At 41.2% G+C, this 25489-nt stretch overlaps 1 protein-coding gene across 2 annotated transcripts; it reads right to left on the bottom strand.

The window, feature by feature from the left end:
• Positions 1-785: 785 nt before the first annotated feature.
• Positions 786-24907, bottom strand: PATZ1 (POZ/BTB and AT hook containing zinc finger 1). Of its 2 annotated transcripts, XR_013340923.1 has the most exons (6): positions 23622-24907; positions 21183-21246; positions 15480-15651; positions 9619-9756; positions 6621-7827; positions 786-5288 (listed from the first exon to the last, which is right to left on the bottom strand). XR_013340923.1 is itself a non-coding variant. In XM_021549875.2 (5 exons), exons 1-5 carry the CDS (start codon positions 24905-24907, stop codon positions 7409-7411), a joined length of 2079 nt encoding a protein of 692 aa, XP_021405550.1. In that variant the 3' UTR covers positions 6308-7408. The 2 variants fall into 2 exon arrangements, 1 of the variants encoding a protein (XP_021405550.1); XM_021549875.2 differs by lacking the exon at positions 786-5288 and having other exon boundaries at positions 6308-7827.
• Between the last annotated feature and the right edge of the window lie 582 nt (positions 24908-25489).

Here is a 25489-nt window from a genome sequence, read left to right as displayed (position 1 = left end):
CCACAGGTGTTTATCTGAAGGCTGTGGGAGGAGTTGGTTATTTTGGGAAGTTGTCCTTTCTTTCCTGTTGAAGAAAGGCAAATCTGTGTTTTCTCTGTGTTGCACATATGCCATAAGCATGCAGAGGTAGCTTTTTCCATGACTGACATAGGCACGTGGACTTTTTTACATCTATTTACAAAAGCAAAGACATTGTTCTTTTAAATATGTTTACAGAACAGGGCAAACCTCTTGTAATTTTGGTCTTCAGCTTGCCATTCTTTTAGAGTGTTAAGGCTCCAACTGGGTAACACCATGAGGAGGTTAAACAAAAAGTGAGGAAGAAATAAAGGCTTAATAAAGTTCCACTCAATACTTGCACTTATTTCTTTAGTATGTAAGGGTGTGGAGTTAAAACACTCTGCATTTAACCAACACTCCAGCACCTGAGGTAGGCAGGCCAGAAGCAAAATTCTATATATATGATCTCAGTTTTTTTTCACTGCCATTCGGTGAGGACAATACCAAATTTCACAGATAATTGTTACTCCATCCAGTTATGCTAAAACAAGAAATCTCACTACACAGTGCCAGAGAAAGGATTTCCTAGTTGAATAAGGCAGTCCTGATACACAGTTTTTCAACCTGCCTGCCACACTATGAATTCTCATGTAGAGCTGTGGAAATGTGCAAAGGCAGAACTGTCTCTGAAAAGGGGAAGATTTCAAGATACGAGAAGTCCAGGCCATCTCTGTGCACTCATGGTCTCTACTCTCCATCTCCAGGAAATGAATGCATGCAGCCTGCAGAGTTTAATTCTCTTTTGGTTTATTACTATTTAAAAATCAGGTTTTGTATCCCCTTCTACAGAGGCTTCACCTTCCAACAGAACATACAAAAAATACACACAATAGAAAAAAAAAAAGATAGGTAGGTAAGTTGCTTTATACAAACAGGTCCCTAAGAACCCAAAAAGGCTAAAACAGGCTCGGTTTCAATAGAAGCAGGCCCATAAATAGGCAAGAGACTTCATTCAAGTAGGGAAAGAGTCATCCATCCTCACCCAAGATCCTTTCTTGCTCCACTGAAGACAATGGGAGGATTCCCAGCAACTTCAGTAGAAGCAGGATTGGGATTCATCAGAGCCAATGGCAAACTTTTCTGCTCCTTCCCTTCCAAGGCACTGTCTCTTCCATATGGCATGCAGCCAGGAAAAAATACCAGTTTTCCTGGCTCATCCCACACTCATATTTCAGTTGTTCACTCTACAAGACATCTAAGAACAGCCTTTTATTTTCTCTCTTATTCTGGTATTTGCACTAATTGCAGCAAACTTTTAGATTACAACAGTACCGAAGAGAAATTCTGAGCCCGAGAGCAAGGCTTGGTTGATTCCTTAAGAGCCAGCAGTCAGTCTGACAGCTTTGCAGAGGGCATGTAAAATTTGCCTGGAGAAGGCACCAGTTTGTAGACACAGCAGCCAGAAAGGTATTAGCAAGCATGAGATTGATTTATTACAAAATCACTTACCCAAGGTCACTATGTAACTGCAGGATGCTCAAGAGCATTTATGGCTGCCAGTGGCTGCATGAAGTGACTCCATGGTCTACACGGAACACAGGAGCTGGGAGGGAGTCACTGGAACATCAGTGAGACTCCAGTTACTGCCCTCCTTCAGCATATCTCAGCTCAGAGCACTTCCAGGCCTCCAAAACTGCAGCACAAGTATGGAGGCCACCCAGGAAAAGCTTCGTTCACATAAACCCTGAGAGCAGATCAACAGTGCCAGGCAGTTTTTAAATAAATTTAAGTATCACACCTTTCAGGAAAAATGTGGCCAAATGTTTGTTTAACTTTACATTACATCTGAAGTCAGTGAGGCCAAACATTTGTGACAGAGTTCAGCAGCATAACTGTGCAGCACAATTTGGTACATCAATTAAATATTGGCACATTCTTACCCAAAGGTTATCATCATCTCATCTTACAGACAGGAACACAACACAGGAAGAGGCTAGAGATGACACAGCGTGTTAATTCTTGGTGAACAGGCCATCACTGCCGGCCAACACAGAGTGCACAGTTGTGGTTTTTCACTGAGGTGCCATAACCATTCCAACCATCACCACAACTCCTCCTCCTCCTGGGCTGCATCACTCTGCAGTTATGTCATAGCACCCTTTTAAAGTGCTGCTTTCTCTTTTTTCTTCTTAGCCAAATAGCTCCTGCTTTGTTTTACAGCCAACAGCTATTTTCAGAGCTGCACACATCCGAGGAGGCACCACACTGCACAGGACGTGTGGAGGGTGAGGATCAAAGCAGCAGGCACACAACACTTTGCCAGTGCTGGTGCTGACTCTGTAGCAGTACCTGTGGCTGCAGCCCAGGAGCACTGCCTGCCCCCTCCCTCTGCATCCCAGGCTCAGTCCTCTGGAACATGCTGCCTTCTCACAGGGACAGGGAGCTGCAGCAGATTGGGCTGGAAGCCAAATCCATTCCCAAGGGCTCATTCACAACAGCTGAAGGATCTTGTTTTGAAAAGGATGTTCAGGATGAAAAAACATGGCTCTTTCAAGAGACACTGGAGCCTTCCAGAACTTCTTTTCCTAGTGGGTTTATTTTTTCCCCCTCTTTGCTCATTTGTTTTGTCTCTCAGGGTAGAACTGAGATTTACTCAGAGCTTCTGTGAGTTTCTCAGAGATTCACTATGAGCTTCTGCTCTGTTAAAATAAAACTCAGCTATTGTGCCCAAGAAAAAGGTGAGCAGTACAAAGCTGGCTTAATTTACATTTAGGTATTGACAATGCTGTTAAGGTAAAATCATAATGCTGAAAAAGCCAGCACATTGTGTTGTTTGGCACTTGCTCTCAGATTTTATGCCATGGGGATGATTAAAAATATTTTATTGTTTTTGTGGGTGGTAAAGAAAAACCTTTATTGTTTCATTACTTAAAATTTTGGTGGCTGTTTTTTGCTTTGTCCATTTATCTCTCACGAAACCCAAGGAGAGCTCTTGCTCTCCATTCATTCTTCCAACACTGAAGTCTGGAGTTCCTTTGAAGTTTACTTTGGCATCTACTTCCTCAAGCAAGCACCTTAAAAAAAATTAAAGCTGAAAGTGGTATCCCACTCCCGACTCAAGACATAAGTTTAGATACTGAATTCTAGGAACAAAGATTTAGTGAAAAAACAAGACACTAAAGTTACAACAGAGCCTACAAAATCTAGGTTAGCTTTCATACTAGCAATTCAATTAGTTGAGTTATAGACATTCAGTTACACAGCTCTTCTATTCAAGTCATTCCTTACTGCTGACAGCAGTTGAGGGAGGAACAGTAATTTCAGGGAATACATGGGAAATAACAAATATTCCCTAAGTCACTGGCACTCAAACAGGTCTCAAATTGTGACTGGGCATTTACAATTATTCAAAAGATTGGTAGGAAGACCAACTCCACACCATCTTAATAGTTCTAAGCTTTAAAAACAAACAAAAAAAAACCCCATCCCCCCAACATATAATACTTTGCCCTACTATAATTAAGGCACTGGATTGAGAGAAGGAAAAATCTGTGTTCAATTTCTGGTTCTGCTATCAATTTCCCATATCATCATGGGCAAATCACTCAGGATTGAGAGCTCACGTGCACATTGCCATGTGTCAGGTGAGCCACACTGTTTGCACACATTTTAGACATGACAAATGCAAAGTCATGTTACCTAATTTAACTCAGCGTGGAAAAAATCACATTAAATTGCTTTACCTTGCATTTGTTCTGGATTCACATTTATAAATTCAGGCAACAAAATAAGCCTGAGAAGTTTGTGCCCCCACATTTAAGACAACACTTAAGCATGCATGTAAGTGGTTTTTAGTCCTTTATCTTTCACTCATTCTCTTATAAGCATCTATTCCTTTTTGTCTTTAATATTTCTATTATGAATGATTAAAGATGTTTTCATCATACCTAATACACAAGGCTTGAGCCTCAGATGAGAGGTTATGAGACTCCTATAATACAAACAAGTACTACAAGTCTGATTATATAAATTTGCATGAACTGAAGTTTCCTTCTTGACATGTGCACCAACTCAAACATTGGCTTGCAGTCCCTCCAAAGGGGAAGGCAAGGAAGGGAGGGTGGCCCAAATCAGAACTATCACCTACACACCAATTAAAAATAAAATGTAATAGCAACAAGCTGCAGCTCAAGGCATGTTATGTACTTCCCTCTGAACTCTGAACTTGTGAGGCTGAGTTTTCTGTTTGGATCTGTCTCAAATTCTAGAAGAAACAGGCATTTCCCAAAGTACAGAATACAAAGAATTTGCATGTAGATTAAATTACTGTCCAGAATAGAACAGTATGCCCCTAAAGAAGCAAAAAGCACTGAAAACACACTACAGCTAAAGATCTGTCCAACTTCCTAGTGGCACTAGGCTGCACGAGCCTCCTGTGTTGGTACAAATCTCTCCCATTTACACTAGGATGATCTAGAGCTGTCATTTCAGGATTGTTAACCTCCTGCCTAATTGTTTCCCTGTCTGCTAGACTGAGAAGTATGTAGTTTTCATTCAGTGTATTCATGACAACTTAGTAAGCATTTTCTTTGACAAGCAGAATACACAGTGTTTTTGAAGACTTCGTTTTCAGATAAAGGCTTTTGTTTCACCAGGTCAAATTCTGTAGCATTCAAAATTAAATTCTGATAGGTACAGCCAAAATTCAACCCACTTGTAACACTAAAATCAATGTAGGATGGAAGTATTCTATACTCTGGACTTAGCTTTTGGAGTTGAATTTTATGATTAATGCACCTTCTTTGAGTGCATATAGGAACACTGGGGACAAAAACTTCTGTCTTTTAGCACACAGCCTCAGTTCAACAGAAATTTTCCTTGTGGATTAATTATGAGCTATTACTAAATCAGTGACTGCAGCTGCATTTGCTAATCCCAACAAATTGTTTTGCTGACTGGAAGGCCTGCTCTCTCCTGATTTGCTTGGTAGCTTATAAGGTTGTCTCAGCACTAGATTTGTAAGGTATTTTAAAATGTTTTCTCACTTTCCTAAGATGTTTTGTTTTTACCTGTCTACTAATCTTACCAGTACAAGAGCAATTCCATGAAGCTTTAGTGGTGGGGTTTGTTTGTTTCACTGTTTTTTCCTTTAAAATGAGGCTCATACCTATTCCAGGATTCTGGGAGGAGATGACTGGAGAAGAACATGTCCTTCAGTCTCCCAACACAGATTAATAGCAAAACATCAAGTCCACTGCAACATGCTCTCAATTTAGAAAGTGCTGGTGCTATAAAGAGAAAGCCATTGATTATTCATTCTTGATTTATAATAGTCGAGAGCAAGTACAAAAAGTAGCTTCTTACAAGAGGGAATCTGGGTCTTCTAACTCTGTAGAATTTAGAATGTAATTCCAAAATCCATATACGTACAAAGGCCTCTCTAATTCTAACATAAAAACAAATTGGGAATATCAGTTAAGCATCAGCTGCAGGGTTTGGATTAGAAGCACCTGGGCAGTGCAGGCTGTGGTACAACACCACTTTGTGTCTCTGTGCATTACACAGACAGATCTCCTGCAGCAAACGAGAACCTGGTCCAAGAGGGTCTGTCCTGCTCCAGCACTGTATTAATGATGGAGATATATATTGTTTCATGGGATGCAAGTTCGGTGCAGGACATAGGCTCTTCAGAATGGCCTTTTTAGAAACATTCAATACACAAAGGAGTTTACCAAATCACTACTTAAACCTTTGCTCAGTAACTCTCCCAAAAATTGTGATGTAGAGAAGATTCTTCACAGATATGAAAATAAGGAATAAATTCAGGTAACTGTTCTATGTGACTTTGAGCATCAACAGCAGAACCATAATTAAAACTCAGAGTATTCCTAACTCCTAACCCTGTGTTAAACAACATTTATACCTGGGTTTGGTACATAAAACCATGAGTAGTTACATGGAAGGAAAGCGAGGGTCAAGAAATGACATTATTTCTGCACAAGTGGTATTTTCAGATTAAATGGAATGTCCAACAGCCTGAAGTGCAGCTTCTTTGCATTTTGTAATAAATTATTTTTCAAATATATGTTGTTTGCAATTCCCACCTCATTTGGAAAAGAAAGGAGTAACAGTGGCTTTTGCAAACCTGACTAGAGACAGATCAGCAGAGCATGACTGGCCAAAAAGCCTTGCTCACTGAGAATACAGCACAGTGCAGTGTGGGATTCACATATTATTTACTGGCTCTCATTTGCACACCTTTTGGACAGGTGGCTAAACTGCTCAAAAATCAGACAAAACGAGGGGATGCAAAGTAACATACTAACTTCTTTAATAGAGTCCAATCCAATTAAACCAAAATCACTCTGTGAACCCCTGGGTTTATTCACACTAAACATGTCAGTGGTACATACTGTTAACCCGATAGCTGATTGTGTTCATCCCCTAGGTCCCCACATGAAAAATGAGCACCAGTCAACCAGACTGTAATGGTATTTTTCCTTCCTTTTTTTTTTTCTTTTTTTTTATTTTCATAAAAACTATTTCTTTCATAGACTTAAAACAACCAACTAGCCAAGTCATTAATTATGGTACATCTAAAAAAAAATAATCATACTAACCCTAATGTGACTGCTGCTTTACGAGTGCTCTGTGTATCGCCTTAGACTGGCTTTTCAGTAGCAATTCACTACAACAGGTCCTAAAATAATAATAATAAAGAATTAAAAACCTGACAGCAAGTTTAATGGTCAAAAGTAATAAAAACAACCTGTTCTGAAAGGTGATTTTTCTCAGCAGTTCAGTCCTGCTCCAGCACTCACTGCCTCACGAAGGCAGAAGGGGATCAAATACTCTCACCTTCTTTAAATGTTTCTGGTTTTAAAAGGATAACTGCATTGTAACATTGTAACCTGCTAGGAACCATGGGGCATTTTAATTAATGTTATATTCAATAATGGGTCTGTTTTTTAAACTTACTGTTTTTCTGGGGGAGTTTAGGGAGGGCAGGGGAATAGAGAGAGAATAAAATCACAGCTCCCTGTAGCTGCAGCTTCCCAGGCGCCTCGGTCACTAGGTCTGTCTCATTCTCAGACCAGTGCTGGTAACTTTTGATTACTCTCAAAGAACACAAAGAAAACACCACCAGCAGCCTCTAAAGCTCCATTTGTTTTGGGTCATGTCTCCTATTCAAGGCCACCATCTTCTGTAATTTATCAGCTAACGAAGCATTTTCTCCCTCTCCCCAGTGAAGGTTTAAAGGTGGGGTAGGGCATGAGACAAAGAAGGAAGCTAAAATGAATAAAAATTTCTCAGCTATAGAACCAAATTTCATTATTTCCTCTTTCATTCACAGCATCTTATCATTATAGCCAGACTGCTGCTTTGCTTTGTTAAGATCCAAGTGATCTCATTTCCCCTCTGGCCCCATTGGTTGCTGGTCGACCTCTGGATCCACTAGGGATGATGCAAATGCTGACTGGACGATCTGAAACCCGAACGACTCCAGGAGAGACATGTTCTGTTGGGGTGAGAAGGGGGATCCCAGAGCAGGACCCAGGTCCCCCAGTGGACCACCAAGGGCTCTGACGTGCACTTTCTGTATGTGTTTGTTCAGATAAGACTTCGATCTGAAAAAGCTGCCACATTCGGGGCACGGGTACTTCTTCTCTCCTTCCATCTCCATCTTGTTTTTGCTGACTGCCAGGTCACACGAGAAGGACCCATTGGTGCTCTGTTTCTCAGGAGTCTTGAGGTCACTGGTGTCAGAGAGGTCTCCATATGAATCAGAACTCTCAATCGGGTCCGAATGTGAACATTTCTGGCCTTCTATGGGAAAAAGAAATGAGAGAAGTTTTCAGAATCTTGGCTTCCAAAGGAAGATATTTTACATGCATTAAAATAAATTAGGTTGGTTAACACCTTATCACATTAATGCCTGTCACAACAGAATGATACACACTTAACATCCAATTCCTCATATCCTAAAGCCCTTGAGCATAGGTCCCTTTTCCAAACCACCAGACTGTTATCACAGCAACAGCTGGGGTTTCATTAGGGATTCGTCATGGTTCTGAATGCAACCATAATGGGTCTCTGCTTCATATAACACTTCTTGAATCCCAAGGATGTCTCACAATATTTACACCTCAGACACTACAAAAGGATGGACCTAATGACAAGTTTTCAACTGTGCAATTCACTTGCACACTTCTGAAATGCTGTTGATACTTTGGGGGAGTGCCTAGAAATTTCATGAAGTACAACAGGCTGCAGCAAGACATGAAGAAACCTGGAAACACTCAGCAAAACAGCGAGCTACTGCAATTTAAGAAGTGCAATTCCATTTAGTCTCAAGGAACTCTTTTTCACAAGTGTAACGCTGTTAGAAGTTAACTTCACAACCTAAAATTGTTCTGTCTTTAAATACTGCAGTGTGAAACAGCAGAGGGGTTAGGGACATTACTGAACTTATTTGGATATATTTCCTGGCAAAGCCATTGGTATGTTGGAGTCTTCCCCATTCTCCTCGGGCATTATGCCAAGGAAGTTTGTTCACACTTTTTTGCTCAGTGCATGTGAATGAGCGTGAGAAACCCAGACATGCTCACTAAAGGAGTCTCTGAATACAAACAGGCTGTACCTACTATGAACTCTAAGAGACCAAAGAACCACTTGGCACAACCCAAAAGACAGATTTGCTCTGGACTCAGCATTACAAACCTAACAGGATATGCATGAAATCAATACACCACTGAGCTGGAATAAATCTCTTGTTAAGTCAGCACACCACCCAAAACTACAGGGTTTCTGTAGTAACTCTATCAAGACTTCAAGAGAAAAAAATTACACAACCCAAGCTTTCTGCTGGTACAGTGTTTATTTAACCCAGCCCACTGTGTTCTCCTGGGCAAGAAAAAAAAACAGAACCACCATGGCTTTGAAGAATTTTCTGACGTTTCACTTTCACCAGGAATACTGACACCTCAAACCAAGAAGCAAAAAAACTATTCTACACAGGTAAACACACTACTTTACTTATTCAGAAGTTAAATACTCCTCAGCTATGCTTACAATAACATCTTTTTCTCCCCCCCGCCAAGGTAAATGAATGTCAAAACAAGAAAGCACTGGTACTATTATCACCCTCCTCCTCTTCTCCCCAACAACTGCATTTGGAAGTGTAAGTTTAGCTACAGACAGCTGCCTGAATGTACAGTATGGCTCCTATCAAAACCAGAAACGGGTTTGACTGATGCGATTCAAGTGGAGTGGGACTAATGAATTTGCCCTCAGGCAAAATTCAGATGCTGACTGCTCCAAGGAAGAGGGTCAAGATGAACAAACATGCTTTTTCAATCTTCCAAACTGAAGAAGCTGCCAAAGCTTCACACAGTCTTCTGTGTGAAGCCCATTTCCTTCCCCTGGACTTGTTAAATCTGCCATCCAATGACAGGTATTACATCCTATGTGATGCTACGGAATTTCTCTGCGTCTCCCTAAGCTTCTCTCCAGTATTTTCCCTGTCCTTCCTCCCTCCCCTTTCTTGTGCCCAGCCCAACACCCCACAACACAAAGTTCTGCACAGAGCAGCAAGGTGCAGAGCAGCGAGTCTCTTGCCTTTGATGCCATAGGTCCTGACGCAGTGGAACGCTGCTCCCCCATTCGGGATGGACTCCTGGTGCCTGGAGACCTGGGGAAGGGGAACACCGTGGTGGGTTTTAACATGGACCTTTAAGTAGGAGGCAGAGGAGAAACCTAAACAAGATAAAAGGAGATGAGATCCTGCCACCAGCAAAGACACACATCTGCCTTCCCTGTTCCTTTAATCTTTCTCTTGCTCCTGCTCCCTATTTTAATGCTGCTGTTCCACCAGTTCCCTCTGACATGCTCACGTAGGAGTCCTGTCATCCTCAGGCAGTAATGTAATGCACACTTTTAATCAGACTGAGTTTGCTTTCTGTTAGTCACAAAGAGAGAACAGCCTCCTTAAAAACAAATTCTTTGTAACCAAACCTAGCAGGTGACATGAAACTTTCTGGAAAAAAAGGCAGAAGAGACATTATACAAAAAGGCACCCATGTCTCTTCACCATTTCTGTGCTGCTTTATTTATTTTAATTAAAAATGCTTTTGTCATCTGAAAATACATTGGAAGATAGTTCCAATTAGTTGATTTTGTGATGTTAAGATCTGAAGGAATGCTACGTAGTAACAATCCTTGCTTGTTTAGTGTGCTTTCCCCTTAGATTACTATAGCACTTATAGTGACTTCTAGAAGGCAGAAAGCTGAAACGATTGACTTTTTAAGGTATACGCTTTTGCTCAATAGTAATTTTTGAAAAACATTTCCTGCAGTCAGCTCACCCTGAGTTTTAAAAAATATACTAGAACTCATATTTTGTCTAGTTAACAAAAAGTACTAAAAATAAATTTCAGTATTTTTATTAGCTCTGATCTGTAAGCGCCAAACACTGAAAATAAAAACATATATATCAAACAATTGATTTCTGAACAAAACAGTGTTTTACATTTGTGCTTGTGCTTTTTAAAATGTTTTTTTTTAAGTCTCACAAATAGTTTTTCTTTAACACAATAAATTATCTCACCTCAATTCAACCTCAGTAAGATCTGCAATTACTACTAGTACATCTGGAGCATATACGAGGCACAAGGAGGATGAAGTTTTAAAGACTTCCTACAGAGGTAAAGCTGCCACCACCAACCAGCTTAATCTTCTGTTATACTTTGAACAGAGTATTATGGCCCTTTCATGTGAGAACATTTTCCATTAACAACTAAGAATACAGCACAGGGCTCATCATGACAGACCCAGAGTTGCAGGTTCCCCTTCTGGAGACAGAAAACCCAAGCCCTAGACTTTTTTAAACCAATATAGCATTTACAGCGCAAGTCCTTGCAAGAGAACTTTCATATTAATAATTTCCTTAAAACATGAGCAGATATTCTACTATAAATCAATTTTTAGTGATATATCTGCATTTACATTTGATGGTATATAATAATATATTAGGAATGCTGCAAACCAAATACTACACCCCTCTCTGGGGTGGATTTTCTGACTGCAGCTGTTAGTTTCAGGTGCTGAATTTAATAATGAATCTGGCTTCACACAAGATTTCCCTGTGCCTAGCACACAGACTATCCCTCTACCTCGACTTTTATCCAGAGGTTATTAAGAATTATATATACTGCAAAGCAAGAACTCCATAGCAACCTGCTGAAGGGAAAAGGGGCAGGCTGCTGAGAATGAACAAGAGATAGTTACTGTGGACCCCTGAGTTGAAGATAAAAGTACAGAAAAGTAGACACATCACAACTGAAGAAACCAAGAACATACAGCTCTCAAAATACAATGGAGCAGAATCACCAAGGCCATGTCATCTGGGGAATTAATGTGAGGATATTATCCTCCAAAATAATGCAAGACCTACCCTCAGACACAAAATGCTGCATTGAAAATCTCACTGGGCAGCAAGAGAATATATACTTACAAATGCCAAAAATTCACTGTAGAACCAGTCTTTGACTGGTGGAAAAAAGGGCACAGTCTACAGATATAATGGGGACACTTCCACCTATGAGGTACCTTCCTTATTTCATACATGTGGCTAATAACCACATGCATGCTGAGATCAACCTCTTTGATGCAGTAATGCATTAAAATCTCACTGCCATTAAAAAAGGACTACATGCAGGTATTCCATATTTTTCTACACCACAACTGACACAGGAAAGTCTGAACTTGTAATCTCCTCACACAGTATTTTTTCTGAACTCTGCAGTTCTATTTGTAGAGTACATTGTTTTATATAATGAAAACTGCTGCAAAGTGTGTTAGTTCCCCTTTACGCACTTGGCAGATGAACATGTGAGTCATCAACTTCCATCAAAACCATAAGAATGCCAACTGCTTCATGGGAAACTATTTAAATGGAGATTTTTTTGGGGTTGTTTTCATCCTAACTTTTTCCTGAAGTGCTTAGCACTGGCCTTTTTATCTCCACCAGACTTTAATTGTGAATGCCTGTCCTAGGAAGATGGGGGTTTACAGACCATAATCTTTCACTCTTAGAAGTGTCTTTCAGAGCAAAGTCAGACTAATCCAGAGGATAAAGTGGCAGTATTTTTCAGAGTAGGAATGTATTTATTGCTTTACTCATACACATCTCTCCACTTTGCAAGACAGATTATTTTTTCATACCAGAAGAACCAAAATTACAAACATGTATAGAGAGGAAATGATCTCCCTTTATATAAATGGGACCTGTCCCTTGATGTCTTAGATAATATCTATAAGGAGAGAAACTAGAGAAATAATTGCAGGATGCTGATGCTCCTTATTCAAAAATTGTAATTTGGATTTAGCTGGAACATTAAGAGCATGTGTCTTTATTTACTGGATTCTATCCCCCATGAAATGTATAAGAACTCAGTGTGAAAAATAAATTCTCATTTGTGACTGGAGTATTTACCCTTTTCCTAACTAATTTGATCTGTGAAACAATTGGAATATTTACCCTTTTCCTAACTAATTTGATTCTGTGAAACAATGTATGTGTGTTTGAAACACAAACCCAAAGTTCTGAGTTGCAGGTGTAATTGCTAATTACCAGCTTGAGACCTGCCAAAGTCATTAATCTCTTGAATACTTTGCAAAAGTCTACACAAGCAAATAAAGTTCCTAAGGATGGTAATAGAAGATTGTGTAACAATGTAACAGGAGCATTTCTTCTTTATTTAAACTGATTAAAGAGAATTTGTCTAAAAATGTGAGGCTTGAGCATTTGTTTCTTAAGCACATTTTAGACAAATTGTTTAAGAAAAAAAATACAAAAAACAACAACAACAACTAAATACCAACCCAAAAAAGAAAAACAACCAAAACAAACCCCAGAATCCCAGGGGAAAAAAAAAAAAAAAAAACACAAAACCCCCCAGAATCACTTCACTGTTTCCCTGGTTTAACAAGATTTAGTTGCTTCCATGATTACTCTAAGGATAAGGACCTTGAGTAAGAAAACAACCTGGAAAAAAACATCAAATCACAGCTGGTAGTTTTTTAAAAGTATACTGCCACATTGTAAAAGAAATAAGCATGATAAACAAATGAACCATATGACATGGCAAACTGTTGGCTACTGCTTTCTGCCAGGTACCGAGTTGCACCCCCACCTCCTAAAGCATTAAACCTTTAAAACAGTATGAGACACTTCATTAAGTTCCACAGAAAAGCCTTCAGTCCAATGGGATAAACTGAGGGAGTCGAAATCCTTCATTAACACTGGGAATGTCACCTTTTCATCCACTTTTTTTTTTTAAGTGGCTAACATCCAAAATTCTCTCCACAAGCAGCTTGAGCTTGTAGAGCATTCTTGCTTGACAATTACTATATCCAGAACCAGCTAAGTTTCAATTAAAAAATACATCAGCACATTAACCAAGGGAAGAATAAACAAAACCTCTCTGCACAAGCACCTCAGCCATGGCACAGCTGTGATCAGGTTACTGTCTGTGGCTTCTGACTGCACCAATGACTATCAAATACGTATTTCTAGTCCAGAAATTTTCCATTAGACTTCATATTTCCAGGCTCTACAGTTTAAAAAATAACTGTTTAAAACAATGAACATTTATCCTTTGATTCCAGAACACCTGGGATTAAAAATTCTGCTGTCATTGATCATAAATCTATAATCAAAATTTACAGCATAAAACGAGTTTACAACACAATTGTTTGACAAATCCAGTCTGTAGCTTCCCCTTCTTATGAATTTTAACACTTCCTATGAAATTTCACATTATTCATTATTACATTTTTAAAATCCTGATGTAAACTGAAATTCACAGCAGACAATTCTGACAACTCTCATGAAATACACAAACTGTAAGAAGAAAGTAGTTGCTTAAAGTTTGCTGTACAGCCGATTCCCTGTCCTTCTACAGAGAAGTATATATTTTATTTAAACTCTCACTGTACATTTAGATTTGTAAAATGTGAATAAACCACTTAGTCATTTTATTGTTTGAATGCCGGGTCTGTCTTTGTCACACTGGCTCCATTTCCAAAGAGCTGCAGTGACATCCAGTGGTAGTTAAGTTGAAATTCAAGCTTACAAATCTTGGAAACAAGACAATTGCCATCTAGCTTCTGTTTGGCACTACGTTCAACAGAAGGAGAGCAGGATAGCACCTGGATCTCCAACAATATCTTCCATGTTGTTGCCACAAAAAGAACTGGGATAAGCTCAAGCTGTTTTTCAGAAGCCAGGCCTTCAGCTGAAAAGGAGGGCAAGCTTCATTTCACACCATCTACCTGGAGCTTCAAAACCTGAAGATTTTCAACTCAGATGCCTTTTCCATTCACACTGATACCATCACTTTCAGGATTTACAGACTGTTCACCTGAAAACACCTCCCTTGCAATTTAATGTCTCATTAATCATCAACTCCATAAGCTCCCTGAACAGTCTGCACATTAAACACAGAGGAGCTTTATTTTCTCAAAAGATTTCACCTCTCTTAAACTAGAAAAAAGAACAAGTCCGGAAAGAAGACTCATCGAAAAAAACAAGATCCCAAAACACAGCAGCAATCTCTTCTAACACCTACTAGCTACGTATACTTGTGTGAGCCAAAAAGACATTTTTGAAGCTGTGAATTAATCCCTCAAAAAAAAAGGACACCAATAAGTCAAAATAATTTTCCCAGCTTGCCTTACATCCCACAAAGCCTAAATTTCCAACTCTCTCCAACTGAAGAGTACCACAAAGAGATGGAAAAGCTTCACAAGTTTAGTCATATGGTTTCATTTTACATAGTGCTGCATAAAGCAGGGAGTTGGACTTGGCGATCTTTATGGGTCCCTTCCAACTGTGAAAAGCTGTATTTGTACAAATAAAGGTAAACCACATTTCTAGTGCTCTTTACAAAGTATTTTTTATACATGTACATTAGTACAAAGCAGTTGCTTGTGTTAAGAGGGAGAAGCAGCTTGACTCTATTGCACCAGGAGGTTAAGTAATACTTAGTAATACAATGTAGATTTATGTTCAATGTATGATTCTCAACTTGATGTGTATTTCAAAGACACAAAAACATTCTTCTTCCAAACTGACTGCAAGGCCTCAAATCTAATCAGGTATAGGAAAAAAAAAAAAAAAAGAAGATGTATGTTGAACAGCAGCAAGGCAACTTATCTTGGTTATTGTATAGGGATCTGGCTATTTAGCAAATAAAATTTGCTTCAGATTTAAACTGCATTTCTTTGGGAACTATCTACCATGCAAAAAGGCCAGACCTATACTCCATCAGTTTCATGGTTAAGTATTCAGTAGGAAAAGCAGAGTATGTACACAAATAGGGTACAACATCCTCCTGTTGCAGAGAGTCATGCAGCCTTACAGCTCCTCTTGAGTGCTGTCCCATCCCAGTGGATTAAAAAAATAGTTTCTTCATTACCTCGGTTACAGATAGTGCAGAAATTGCTTGGTCCTTCACTATGCTTCTTCAAGTGATCTGCCATATATGCTGCTCTCAAGTACTTCCCACACACCTGGCATGGAACTTTGTCTTCATGACATGCCAGGTGTGAGCGCAGCCGGTCACGCGTGGCAAAGGAAGCATTGCAAGTCTGCAGGTATAACGAGAACCATGTGACTCATCAGCTCTCTAACAGCACTGATATTGTTGAAGGTATTTAGTATTCTTTAGAGTAAATACCTTAGATACTGTGCAAACACAAAAAATTACATGATGCACAAGCCATTTTCCCCCAGATAAAAAATTCAGAACACCAACACCTTGCACAAGATGTAATGTTACTACATTAAAGCAGCAAGAAAACAGCTCTGACACACTACAGATAGTAAAACTTACACCAAGATAGACTTGTAAGGTTTTAGCTCCTTTCTGAGGATGAAGATACTAAAATTTTAAGTAATATTTAACAGAAGAAATAGCAGAAACCACTTGACTCTGTTTACAATAAATTCTGCCATTTCACTGAGCCATTACAAGCACTTTAAACCACTCAAATGCTCTCTCTCTCTATCATTTTCCTAAATTCTACTCTTTGATGAGATAAATCTAACTTCAGTACACAGAATTCTATTGAAGTGTGAAGACATGCAAACAAAGGATCACAGAATTATCTGGGATGACAATATGATGAGAGACAGCAGAAGAGTCATCCTGGTATCCACAGCAGCAGTGCAGACAAACAGTACAAGTGAAGCCTCAAAACTGAGCAGGTATCAAAATAACTGCATGACATTTTAATCTGTTTTAACTTACCCCTGATCAAGGTAACATATTCCATTACTGCCACAAAAGCTTGATTTGGCATAAAATAATTTTGATTCTATTTGTCCACTTTCCAGCTGAAATATGTATAATAAGTGAAGGCTCCCTCCCATTTTCATAACCCCAGCAATGGGCAGGCAGGCTGTGCCCACAGCCTGTTCTAGTGGCCTGCCAGCTCTGAAAGGCTTGCTCTGTCTCTAATGTGTGAAGGGAAATAAATCACCAGCAATATGCTGCACAAGGGATTAGGGTTATAGTCTAAACCATTTCACAAGTGCAAGAGGAGAAACAAAAGCAAACACACATCAGAACGACCAGACTAAGCCAGAGCAGTGCCATTCAAGAGTGTACAGTGTTTTGTTTACACCAACTTCATATAAAATAACACAGTTTTAAGAGATATAACCAGAACCTCCAAAGAAATAATTTGAGGCTGTTCACTGTCTTGGTAACTGGGTATATACTGTATTTTTAAATATCAGTGTGTAATTAAACCACTATTTCAATAAAGATAAGACTTGTTAAAGTAACAATCTTAATAAAATTCCAAAAGTATAATTCAAATAAGTGGAATTGATAATACAGAAGAGGATAATGTAATTACATAAAATTCAGTTAATCAAGAGCTTAATCCAAAAACCATTGAAGGCAGCTGAAAAGCACCTATCAATTTCAACAGGCTTTACAATAATTCGATCCTGTGAGATGCTTAAGTGTGGAAAACTCCTATGAACCTGAGGCTGCTCTGCAGCAAGTACAAGACTTAATACCCAGAGGACCAGGACTTAATGAAATTGAAAAGGCAACAGTAAAATTATCTGGATTTCTGCAACATACACAGTTTAACTAGGCCCACCAGACAAAAGATTTATAAATTACAAGTATTGAGGTTTAAGAGGCAAATTCTTGAACATGGAAGATATCTCTTCATTTGTAATCTCAGTACACAGCACTGAGCAAAACAGGTGCAGCTTTCACTTATTAAAGCTTTCTTGGAGGTAAGCACTCTCTTAAGGCAGGACTGCAGCACTGATACAAATCAATCTGCTGGGTATCAACTAAAGATATATGACTAGACTATCAACAATGACAGCCAAGAGATCCATCATCAATAACTCTAAAGCTATGGAGCCACAGGAAGGTCCATACACGAGCATTGGGAGTGCATTAGCCGATGAGAAGCAGACCAGAGACAAATCACATAAATACAGCGATGCCAGAAGTAAAACCAAATTTATCCCACAGTGAACTTAGCAAGTTGAAAGCTTAGGTAAAAGCAGTACAATAATTCATGTGTTTGGTTTCTCACTGTTGCTGCTGAGTTGTGTAAAGCTCACCTTTGGATAAACTATATAATAAATATATCTGCAACAAAGCTTAAAAACAGTAATTAAGTCCAGTGGAGAAAGCAAGAACTAGTTTAGCTGAATCATAACAATGGGTGACAAGACTAGGGTTAAAGAAAATCCCAAAGTTAACATTCAAATAGTTAATATTTATAAAAGGCATAGAGAAAAAAAAAGTTTTATTTTATGAAAGATGTGAAGGGCTAAATGAGTGCCAAGTATTTGTCATTAATTGTTAATCATAGAAGAAAACTCTCCAGTGCTTTCCTATCAAACATTGCACAGGTATATAAATAGATCAAAAAGAATATATAAAGTTTAAAAAACATTGTTTAAGAAATACCTCTTGAAGTTTCAACTTTTCTATGGATGTGGATGTCTCTGAGCTTATTCCATGGTGGCTGCCATTTTCCTGCTAATAGGCAGGAAGTAAGAGAAATTAGGACAGGAAGAAACTCATTCTGCATTGAAATCAATGGGATACGCACTGGACTTGGGATGCCAATTAAGTTGTGCTTTAATTTAACCAGCATTTTTATTTTTTATTTAATTTGCCTGATGAACAACCTGTCTTGTCTCTGAGAGGAGCAAACTTCCGTTTTCTCCCCTTGTTCTTTCATGTCCACAGATTTTCAGATCACCGTTTGCTCCCAAACTGCAGCCTGACTTTCATAGATCGCAAGCCAAGGCCGACAGCTTCACCCCAATCCTGTGGGGTCAGGAACTGAGCTGCCCCATTCTAGCCATAAAACTGACTCCCTCCTTCTCCTATAGCCAGAACTCAGCTGTCAAACTGGGGAAAAAAGTATAAATTCACCAGTGCAACAATCCAAGGGAGAAGATCCAGAGTGCTATTTGCCTGGACACCAAAGCAACTTCTTAGATCTGATTTCTCAGCTGCTTTGGTTCTGTGGAGATCTTCCCTAATCCAAGTTTATTTTAACAGTAATGAAAAAGCTGGAGACAAGACTTTGGCATCAGGTGCTAGAGGTGCTGGAAGCTAGGATACTTGTGTAAGATCTGTGAAGCACAGCCATTATTTCAGGGGGATGAGTGCAGGATAACAAACCGAGCACTAAAAATTACTGCTGTTGCAGGGATGTTCAGCTTAAAATTATCCTGTTTCTCATACTTTCATTTATTCTGAAGTTGGGTTGACACCTTCCCATTTTTGTTTTGGTACTCCAAAGTGTACTGTGTTGCCACACCAACAAAACATTATCTATAACCAGTCTGTAAAGATACCTAAGAGCTCAGGCAAATGGCCAGTTTGTTTAAATCATAACAGAGCACAAATTCCAAAAATGCTATCACAGTGGAAGATTCTGGAGTGCTCTGCTCTTTACTGACAGAGTAATTCTCTTTCCTGGTAAACATAAACAAAGCACAACAATAACAGGAATTTTCAACAGGATCTGAACAGATTCAAAAAGGATGCTCAATGCTGTTCAGGCTGCTCTCAGGGGGAGCTAATTTGCCAAACAAAATCAATGGGAAAAGACAATGGAAAATGGGCAAACAACATGTCAATATTAAGTTATTTTCCTTCTTGGTGGCCAGATCCTGTGTTAGATACATATAATGGAACAGGTGTGTAACTGATTATGAGATAATCACAAGGAGAATATCATCAATTTATTTGTCAGTTTTCATATTTGAAACAAGTTTTCAGTGATTGCATCCCTTCTGTGATGTCTACAATATATAGCAGATCTGTGCATATTCAAGAAGACTTTCTAAATCTGATAGGATATTGCAAAACATTTTCTGCAAATACACAACAGGTCATTAACAAATTTTCTGTGCTTTAAGATTTGCAAAAAATTCACTTTGCAGGGCTAAGCAATCAAAACTCAAGGATAACCCAAGCCTGAAGGATAAATCTCAACTCTGCCTTGATGATTGTAACCTCTAGCCTGTACCTTTTAACTGAAATGAACAGTGTATACAGTATTATGACACTTTAGATAACACACAGTAAGAAAGACTGTTCTTGGAAAGTGCTATCACAAAATACATGTGTGTAAGGAAATGGATTTGAGTTTGGCTGTGCCATCATAGCATCCATGTTTCTTTACTTCTGAGCTCTTAGTGTATCCTCTGATTCACACGGAGTTGATATTTAATATTCTTAAATCAATGTTAAACTATGAAAGAATTATCAGTCATCACCTGGCAAAGGACAATTCATAGCTATCCATGTTATTTGTAAACAGTGTTCATCCAGTAATCTTGGTATCAACTAGCAGAAGACTGATGAGTGTCTGTTCATGCTGGGACGTAAACATTCATCATCAGCTCCTTCACAGACCTCTTGCTGTCCCCACATGTGAATTCTTTTTATGAGTGGAATTTTCCTGTTTGTATAAATCTAACCCATAAATCATCTCAAGACACTTGAGCCAACCCAAAGCTTTATACAGGACAGGCAGTTAAATCAATGTGACACCTCTGTGGCCTGACTTTCAGATGTGCTGGGCTTTCAGAGATCATATGGATGTCAACAGAAACCTTTACATGGCTCCAGCTGTCTAGAAAACTTCTCAGGATTCTTAAAATTTCAAAACGTTTCAAAACTCTCACAGTTTGAAGGAAATATAGGTGTGTCAAAACGTGCAACAATGCAGATCAGGAGGCAGCAATCATGTAGGACTGTCTAGGTTCATAAAACATGGTTAAATATTTTAGAAGAAAAAATCCTCTAACCTTCACTGTCCTCAAAAGAAAAAAAGGAATAGAATCTTGCTTCAGCTTCTTTAAATAAATATTAAATATTTCTTCAAAAGCCAAGCATGGAGATTGTTAGCCCAACATCTCTCTGATGGCAATGTATGATGGTGGAAGCTGATTCTCAACTTTGTTTTAATTGATACTTCCAGGCACCTTTTAAATATTTCTATAAATGGATTACAAAATATCTTCCTTTATTTGATCTTTCAAACTTATTATCTGTCAAAAACTATATACAGTATTATGACATTGTACAACAAAGGATATTGTGATGTCATTATTTATATTCTCCCTGAGATAAAAATAGCTTCCAATTTTGCTCAGTGCAATGTTCTGAAGGCTATGCAATTTAAAAAAATAATATCTTGACACGTTATGATAATTACAATTTACTCATTTTTTACTGAAGTTATAAAAAAATGAAGTCAGCATTGGAGCCTCCTGATGGCAACAACTGCAATTAAAAAAAAGGGAGGGAATCATCAGTGACATCAATTCCAAGCCCAGGTGGCTGGGTAAGAGCTCCAGGGTGAGACTGGGACAGCACAGTAGGGAAGAACATGTGTTAGAAGGGGGAGAGGCAGGAGAACCAAAGCTGTAGATGAGGTGAGGTGGGACGGGAGGGATGTAAAGCAGATGTCACTGTGGAACATTGTTCTTTACAAACATTTATCCCAAATCACATATACATGGTATTTCTACTGGTACTTCAAAATTGTCTGCACACATAAATGAAATGCCAAAGATTACCCACATCATTAATCTAAACCCCTCTGGCTCCTACCTGACACTTGTGAGGTCTCTCTGAGGTATGCACCTGTTTGATGTGTCCATTCAAGTGGTCTGGCCTTAAAGGAAAATACACATAAGCACACTTAAAACAAATACTAAAAATAAAGTTACAATTTTAACAGGAAAAAAAAAAAAAGAAAAATGTAAGGAAAAAAAAAATATATCCCCGTGCTTAGTATCTATGACAATTGTAATGATATTTAACTTTCCAAGAATCAGACTGCAAATAACTGAGACTCTACCTTGTTATGTACCCTCTGCAACTTGCTAAAAAGGCAGCATTTTATCAGAAAGAAATCATGACTGAATGTTCAGAGGAAACAGGAAATACAAATTATGATTTTCAAGCCTGCATGTCCCCATCCAAAATCCTATTTAGACCTTAACAATCAGGGCACTGTGATTTACAGTTGCTGAATATTTGAAAATCACACCCTTGTGGTTTAGGTCCTAAACACAGATTTAAAAAGCCAACTTTAAGCACCTCTTGCAAAAAGACTATCTAAACTCTGTTGCTGTGACACATTTTCCACCTGCAAGATGGAAAAAATACTCCTGACTTAAAACTTGGTAGGGAGACTGTATCAATAGAAATAAAGTGCTCTGAATATTCCAACTAGAAGGTGCAATGGAAGAGCAAATTTTTACTGTAGAAAGTTAGACCATGCTTCACAACCAGCAAAGCCTACTTAGAAGAAGAAAGGACTTGAAGAGCTGCAGATTGTCCTGGTGGGAGTTTCTCCTAGTGGGAAGAAAGCTTTTCATTGTATGAGACCAAAACTGCTTGGAAACAAGTTCTCCACCCTCTCCTCCCCCAACTTCCCAGCTGCACCAATGAGAGGGCACGGGATGGAATTCACGCACTGCAGACAGAAAATAGGCTGGACTGCGCGGGGAGGCTCTTAAAGCCGATGCTCCAGCGCTGGGCTGGGGCGGTGTAACCGGACAGACTGGTTGGGGTCCTGGGAACCTCAAGCCCAGCAGCCTCACGTGCTGCGCTACTGAATACAGGGAAGGACATCACGCTTCCAGCTTCCTCTGGCTGCTCCTGAGAGGGAATACTGAAACTTTAAGAGTCTCTATAGTTTTCATTCATATTTCGGTTTTACAGATACGCAAACGGTTTTGTTGTTAACATTTGTAACAGCATTCCCGCCTGTTCACATGATCTTACTGGGGAAAATAAGAACTACACGTGTATGTCTCAGTTCCCCTTAATGACAAAAACCTTTCATACAGCAACAGCCGAAATCTTTTAAGTGTCAGTAAAAACAATAAAACTTGGCACGCGGTCCCGGGTAGCACTATAGAAAGAAAAGTACTTTCACTTCTAGCCACAGATGAAATTTTCATTTTGTGACCTTCCATCACTCAATCTGCAGTCCTTATGAAGATGCATCCGTAATTACTACCGATTTAAAAGAAAAAGAGGGGGAGGGGTTGGGCTACATTTTCATAATTTATTTCTATAACAGAAAGTCCCTTTATCAAAAAGACAGTAGGGACAAAATTCCACAATTTACACAGCCTGGTGGCCTTTTGATTTGTTTTCAGATCTCGAGTCCATCCCTCAAGCTAGAGCAAATCAACTGCTGTAGAAAACCGACTGCTGGTACAGAAATAGCAGAGCACATCCCCCTCCCCCCACTACTTCTACACTCAAAGCGAGCGGCAAACTTCCAAAAAAGTTTCGAATTCATTAACTTAAGACTATAAGATACCACTAACACAACTACGTGTACCAAACTACTTATTAAATTAGCTCCCACAAACAGCGACAACAAAAAAATCAGCAACATTAAATGCACAGATCTTACGTATGTTGCAGGGCAGAAACAGGATCCCCTTCAGAAGGATGTAAACCCAAAGGACACAAAGATCATGTATTAAAAGATACTTGATGCTGCAGCCTTTGAAATCTCACCTCTTCCTTCACATTTGGGTGATAAAAAACATTACGAACTAAGAGAAATGAAGGGAAGTTAAGAAAAAGAAAATTTAAAATGGATACGAGAAAAATAATAATCTTGAGATGTATTACTTTGCACTTCAACAGCACCTTCAAGATACCTACACATCAGGGATCTCAAGACACTTCTGTGAGGCAGGTAATTATTCAATACCCATTTCACAAAAGAGTCATTTGAGGAAGAGACTAACTGATTTGCCCAAGGACAAGCATACACCAACTCTGGGACAAAGCTGAGAACCGTTAGCCAGAAGCCAGCTGACTCCCAGTTCGATGTCTTAATTACTTTTAAACCTTTCCAAGAGACCGGAATAGCATCTCAGAGAAAATGATGGAAGTCTCATTCCTTTAAACATTCAAAAGTGGGACAGTCAAACTACCCTAAGTACATTTCCAAGATATAGGAAAGTCAACTTCCTAGGTCTCTGTTTGTGTCCATGGTCCACACAAGCACTCTCTTACCTGGAAAAGCCTTTTCCACAGCTCTGGCAGATGTAGGGCTTTCCCACAGAGCCATCATGCGATCGAACATGATAGGACATCCTGTCTTTTCGCTTGAACCGCAAGCCACACACCGGACAAGAGTAAGGCTTTTCGCCAGAGTGTGACAGCTTGTGCCGATTCAGGTGGTACACGTCCCGAAAAATCTTGCCACAGATCTCACAGGCCACCTGTTTCCTCGTCCTGCTTCTTTTTCGAGGTGCGTCGGGGTCATCCTGACCAGGAACACCATTTTCACCCAGTCGTGGGGGTGGGATGTCTATGTAGCCCAGCTGTAAGCTTGTCACCCCATGTTGAGCCTCGTGCTGCCGAAGACGATTAGCATCCGTGAATACTTTCCCACAGAGACCACAAGGCAGGATACCAGCCTCTCGCAGGCCCCCTGGGGTACCAAACATCATGGAGTCCAAGAGATTGGCTTTACGGGGGCGCCCTCTGCCCCTCTTGGTGCTTAAAGTGGGGGCGCTAGCAGCAACATTCTGGAAGGGTGAGGCCAGCAGTGGTGGGGATAGAGGTCCTGCCACCATGGGCAGGCGGTCCACACCCTGCAGGACAGGTAGGGAGGACTGCGCAGCAGTGAGCGCAGCCCGCGTGGCCTCGTCTTCAGGCATGCCAGCAATGCCATTGCCATTGGGTGCCAAAGTAGCACCGTTGGTCATGTCAAGAGGGAAGCCGAGGTCAGCAGCACCCGGACGGAATAGCATAATGTCAGGGCGTGCGGGGGGCACGAGGAGCTGCACGTTGGACTGCTTGATGACCTCCTGGCAGATGTCGATCACAGAGCGCATCAGCAGGAACTTGGCGGCCGTCATGAGCTCCGGGAAGCTCTCCAGCCGCACCACGATGCGCGACGTGTAGGCGAAGTCCAGGATGTCTCCGAACACCTTGGAGCTGATGGTGTGCATCTCCAGCTCCCGCCCGCCCCCGGGGGCTCCGCCGGCCGCCGCCGCAGCCCCGCCGGCCGCCGCCTCCGCAGCGCTCCCCTCCGCTCCGCCGCCGCCACCACCTGCCCCGTCGCCGAGCTGCGCGCTGAACACCGACTCGAAGTACTCGCTGCAAGCGGCCAGCACGGCGCGATGCGCCGGGAAGCTCTCGTCGCCGACGCGTAGGAGCACGTCGCAGAAGCGGCCGCCGTTCTTGCGCTGCTGGTTGAGGCTGTGCAGCACGTCGGCGCTGTGCCGGCTCACCTGGTAGGTGTAGCAGCCCGACGAGGGGCCGCAGGCGGCGGCCTCGCTCACCCGCTCCATGGGGGCTGCGCCGCCGCGCCGGCGCCCGCAGGGGGCGCGCGCGCTCTCGGGCCGCCCGGCGGCGCGCGCCGCCTCCTCCTGCTCGTTCCCCGCCCCTGCCCGGGCCGGCGGCGCGCGCGCGGCGCTCCCTGCACAGCGCGAGGGGCTCGCGCGGCGCGGGGGGGGCGAGACAAAAGGCTCGGGCGGCCGAGGCGCGCGCGCGGCCGCGCGAGCCCCGCCCGGGCCCGGCCGCCACGAGGCGCTGCGGCCGCGGAGCCGCCGCGGGAAGGGGCGTGCGCGGCGCGGCGGCAGCGGCCGGGAGGGACGGGGGTCCGGCGGCGGCTCCGGGCTGCCGGCTCCGTCCGTCCCTGTGTGTTTGGAGCGGAGGAAAGATGGCAGCGGCTGCACTTCCTCTTGCACTTTCACCCCTGGGGGGAGGAGAAGGAGGGGGCGATACCACCCCCCCTACAAAAATCCAGCGGGGGCCCCCCGGCTGCTGCTCCCCGACCAAGCGCCGCCGCCGCCGGCCCCGGTCCGGGCCCCGCCCGCTTCGACGCACCCTCACCACCGGCGCCGCAAACTTTCCTCTCTTCTTTGGACGAG

Source organism: Lonchura striata, chromosome 18 (genome assembly GCF_046129695.1).
Source record: "Lonchura striata isolate bLonStr1 chromosome 18, bLonStr1.mat, whole genome shotgun sequence".
In the NCBI taxonomy this organism is placed as follows: Eukaryota; Metazoa; Chordata; class Aves; order Passeriformes; family Estrildidae; genus Lonchura; species Lonchura striata.
This window is presented reverse-complemented; position numbering and strand designations above follow the sequence as displayed.

Excerpts from the sequence above, each read along its gene's own strand:
- PATZ1 (XM_021549875.2), bottom strand. The coding sequence starts at position 24,907 with ATGGAGCGGGTGAGCGAGGCCGCCGCCTGCGGCCCCTCGTCGGGCTGC. Across the intron at positions 21,247-23,621 it reads TGTGGAAAAGGCTTTTCCAG|GCCAGACCACTTGAATGGAC; the intron begins GTAAGAGAGTGC and ends TTTTCCTTTAAG. Across the intron at positions 9,757-15,479 it reads CTGCACTATCTGTAACCGAG|GTTTCTCCTCTGCCTCCTAC; the intron begins GTAATGAAGAAA and ends TATCTTGTTTAG.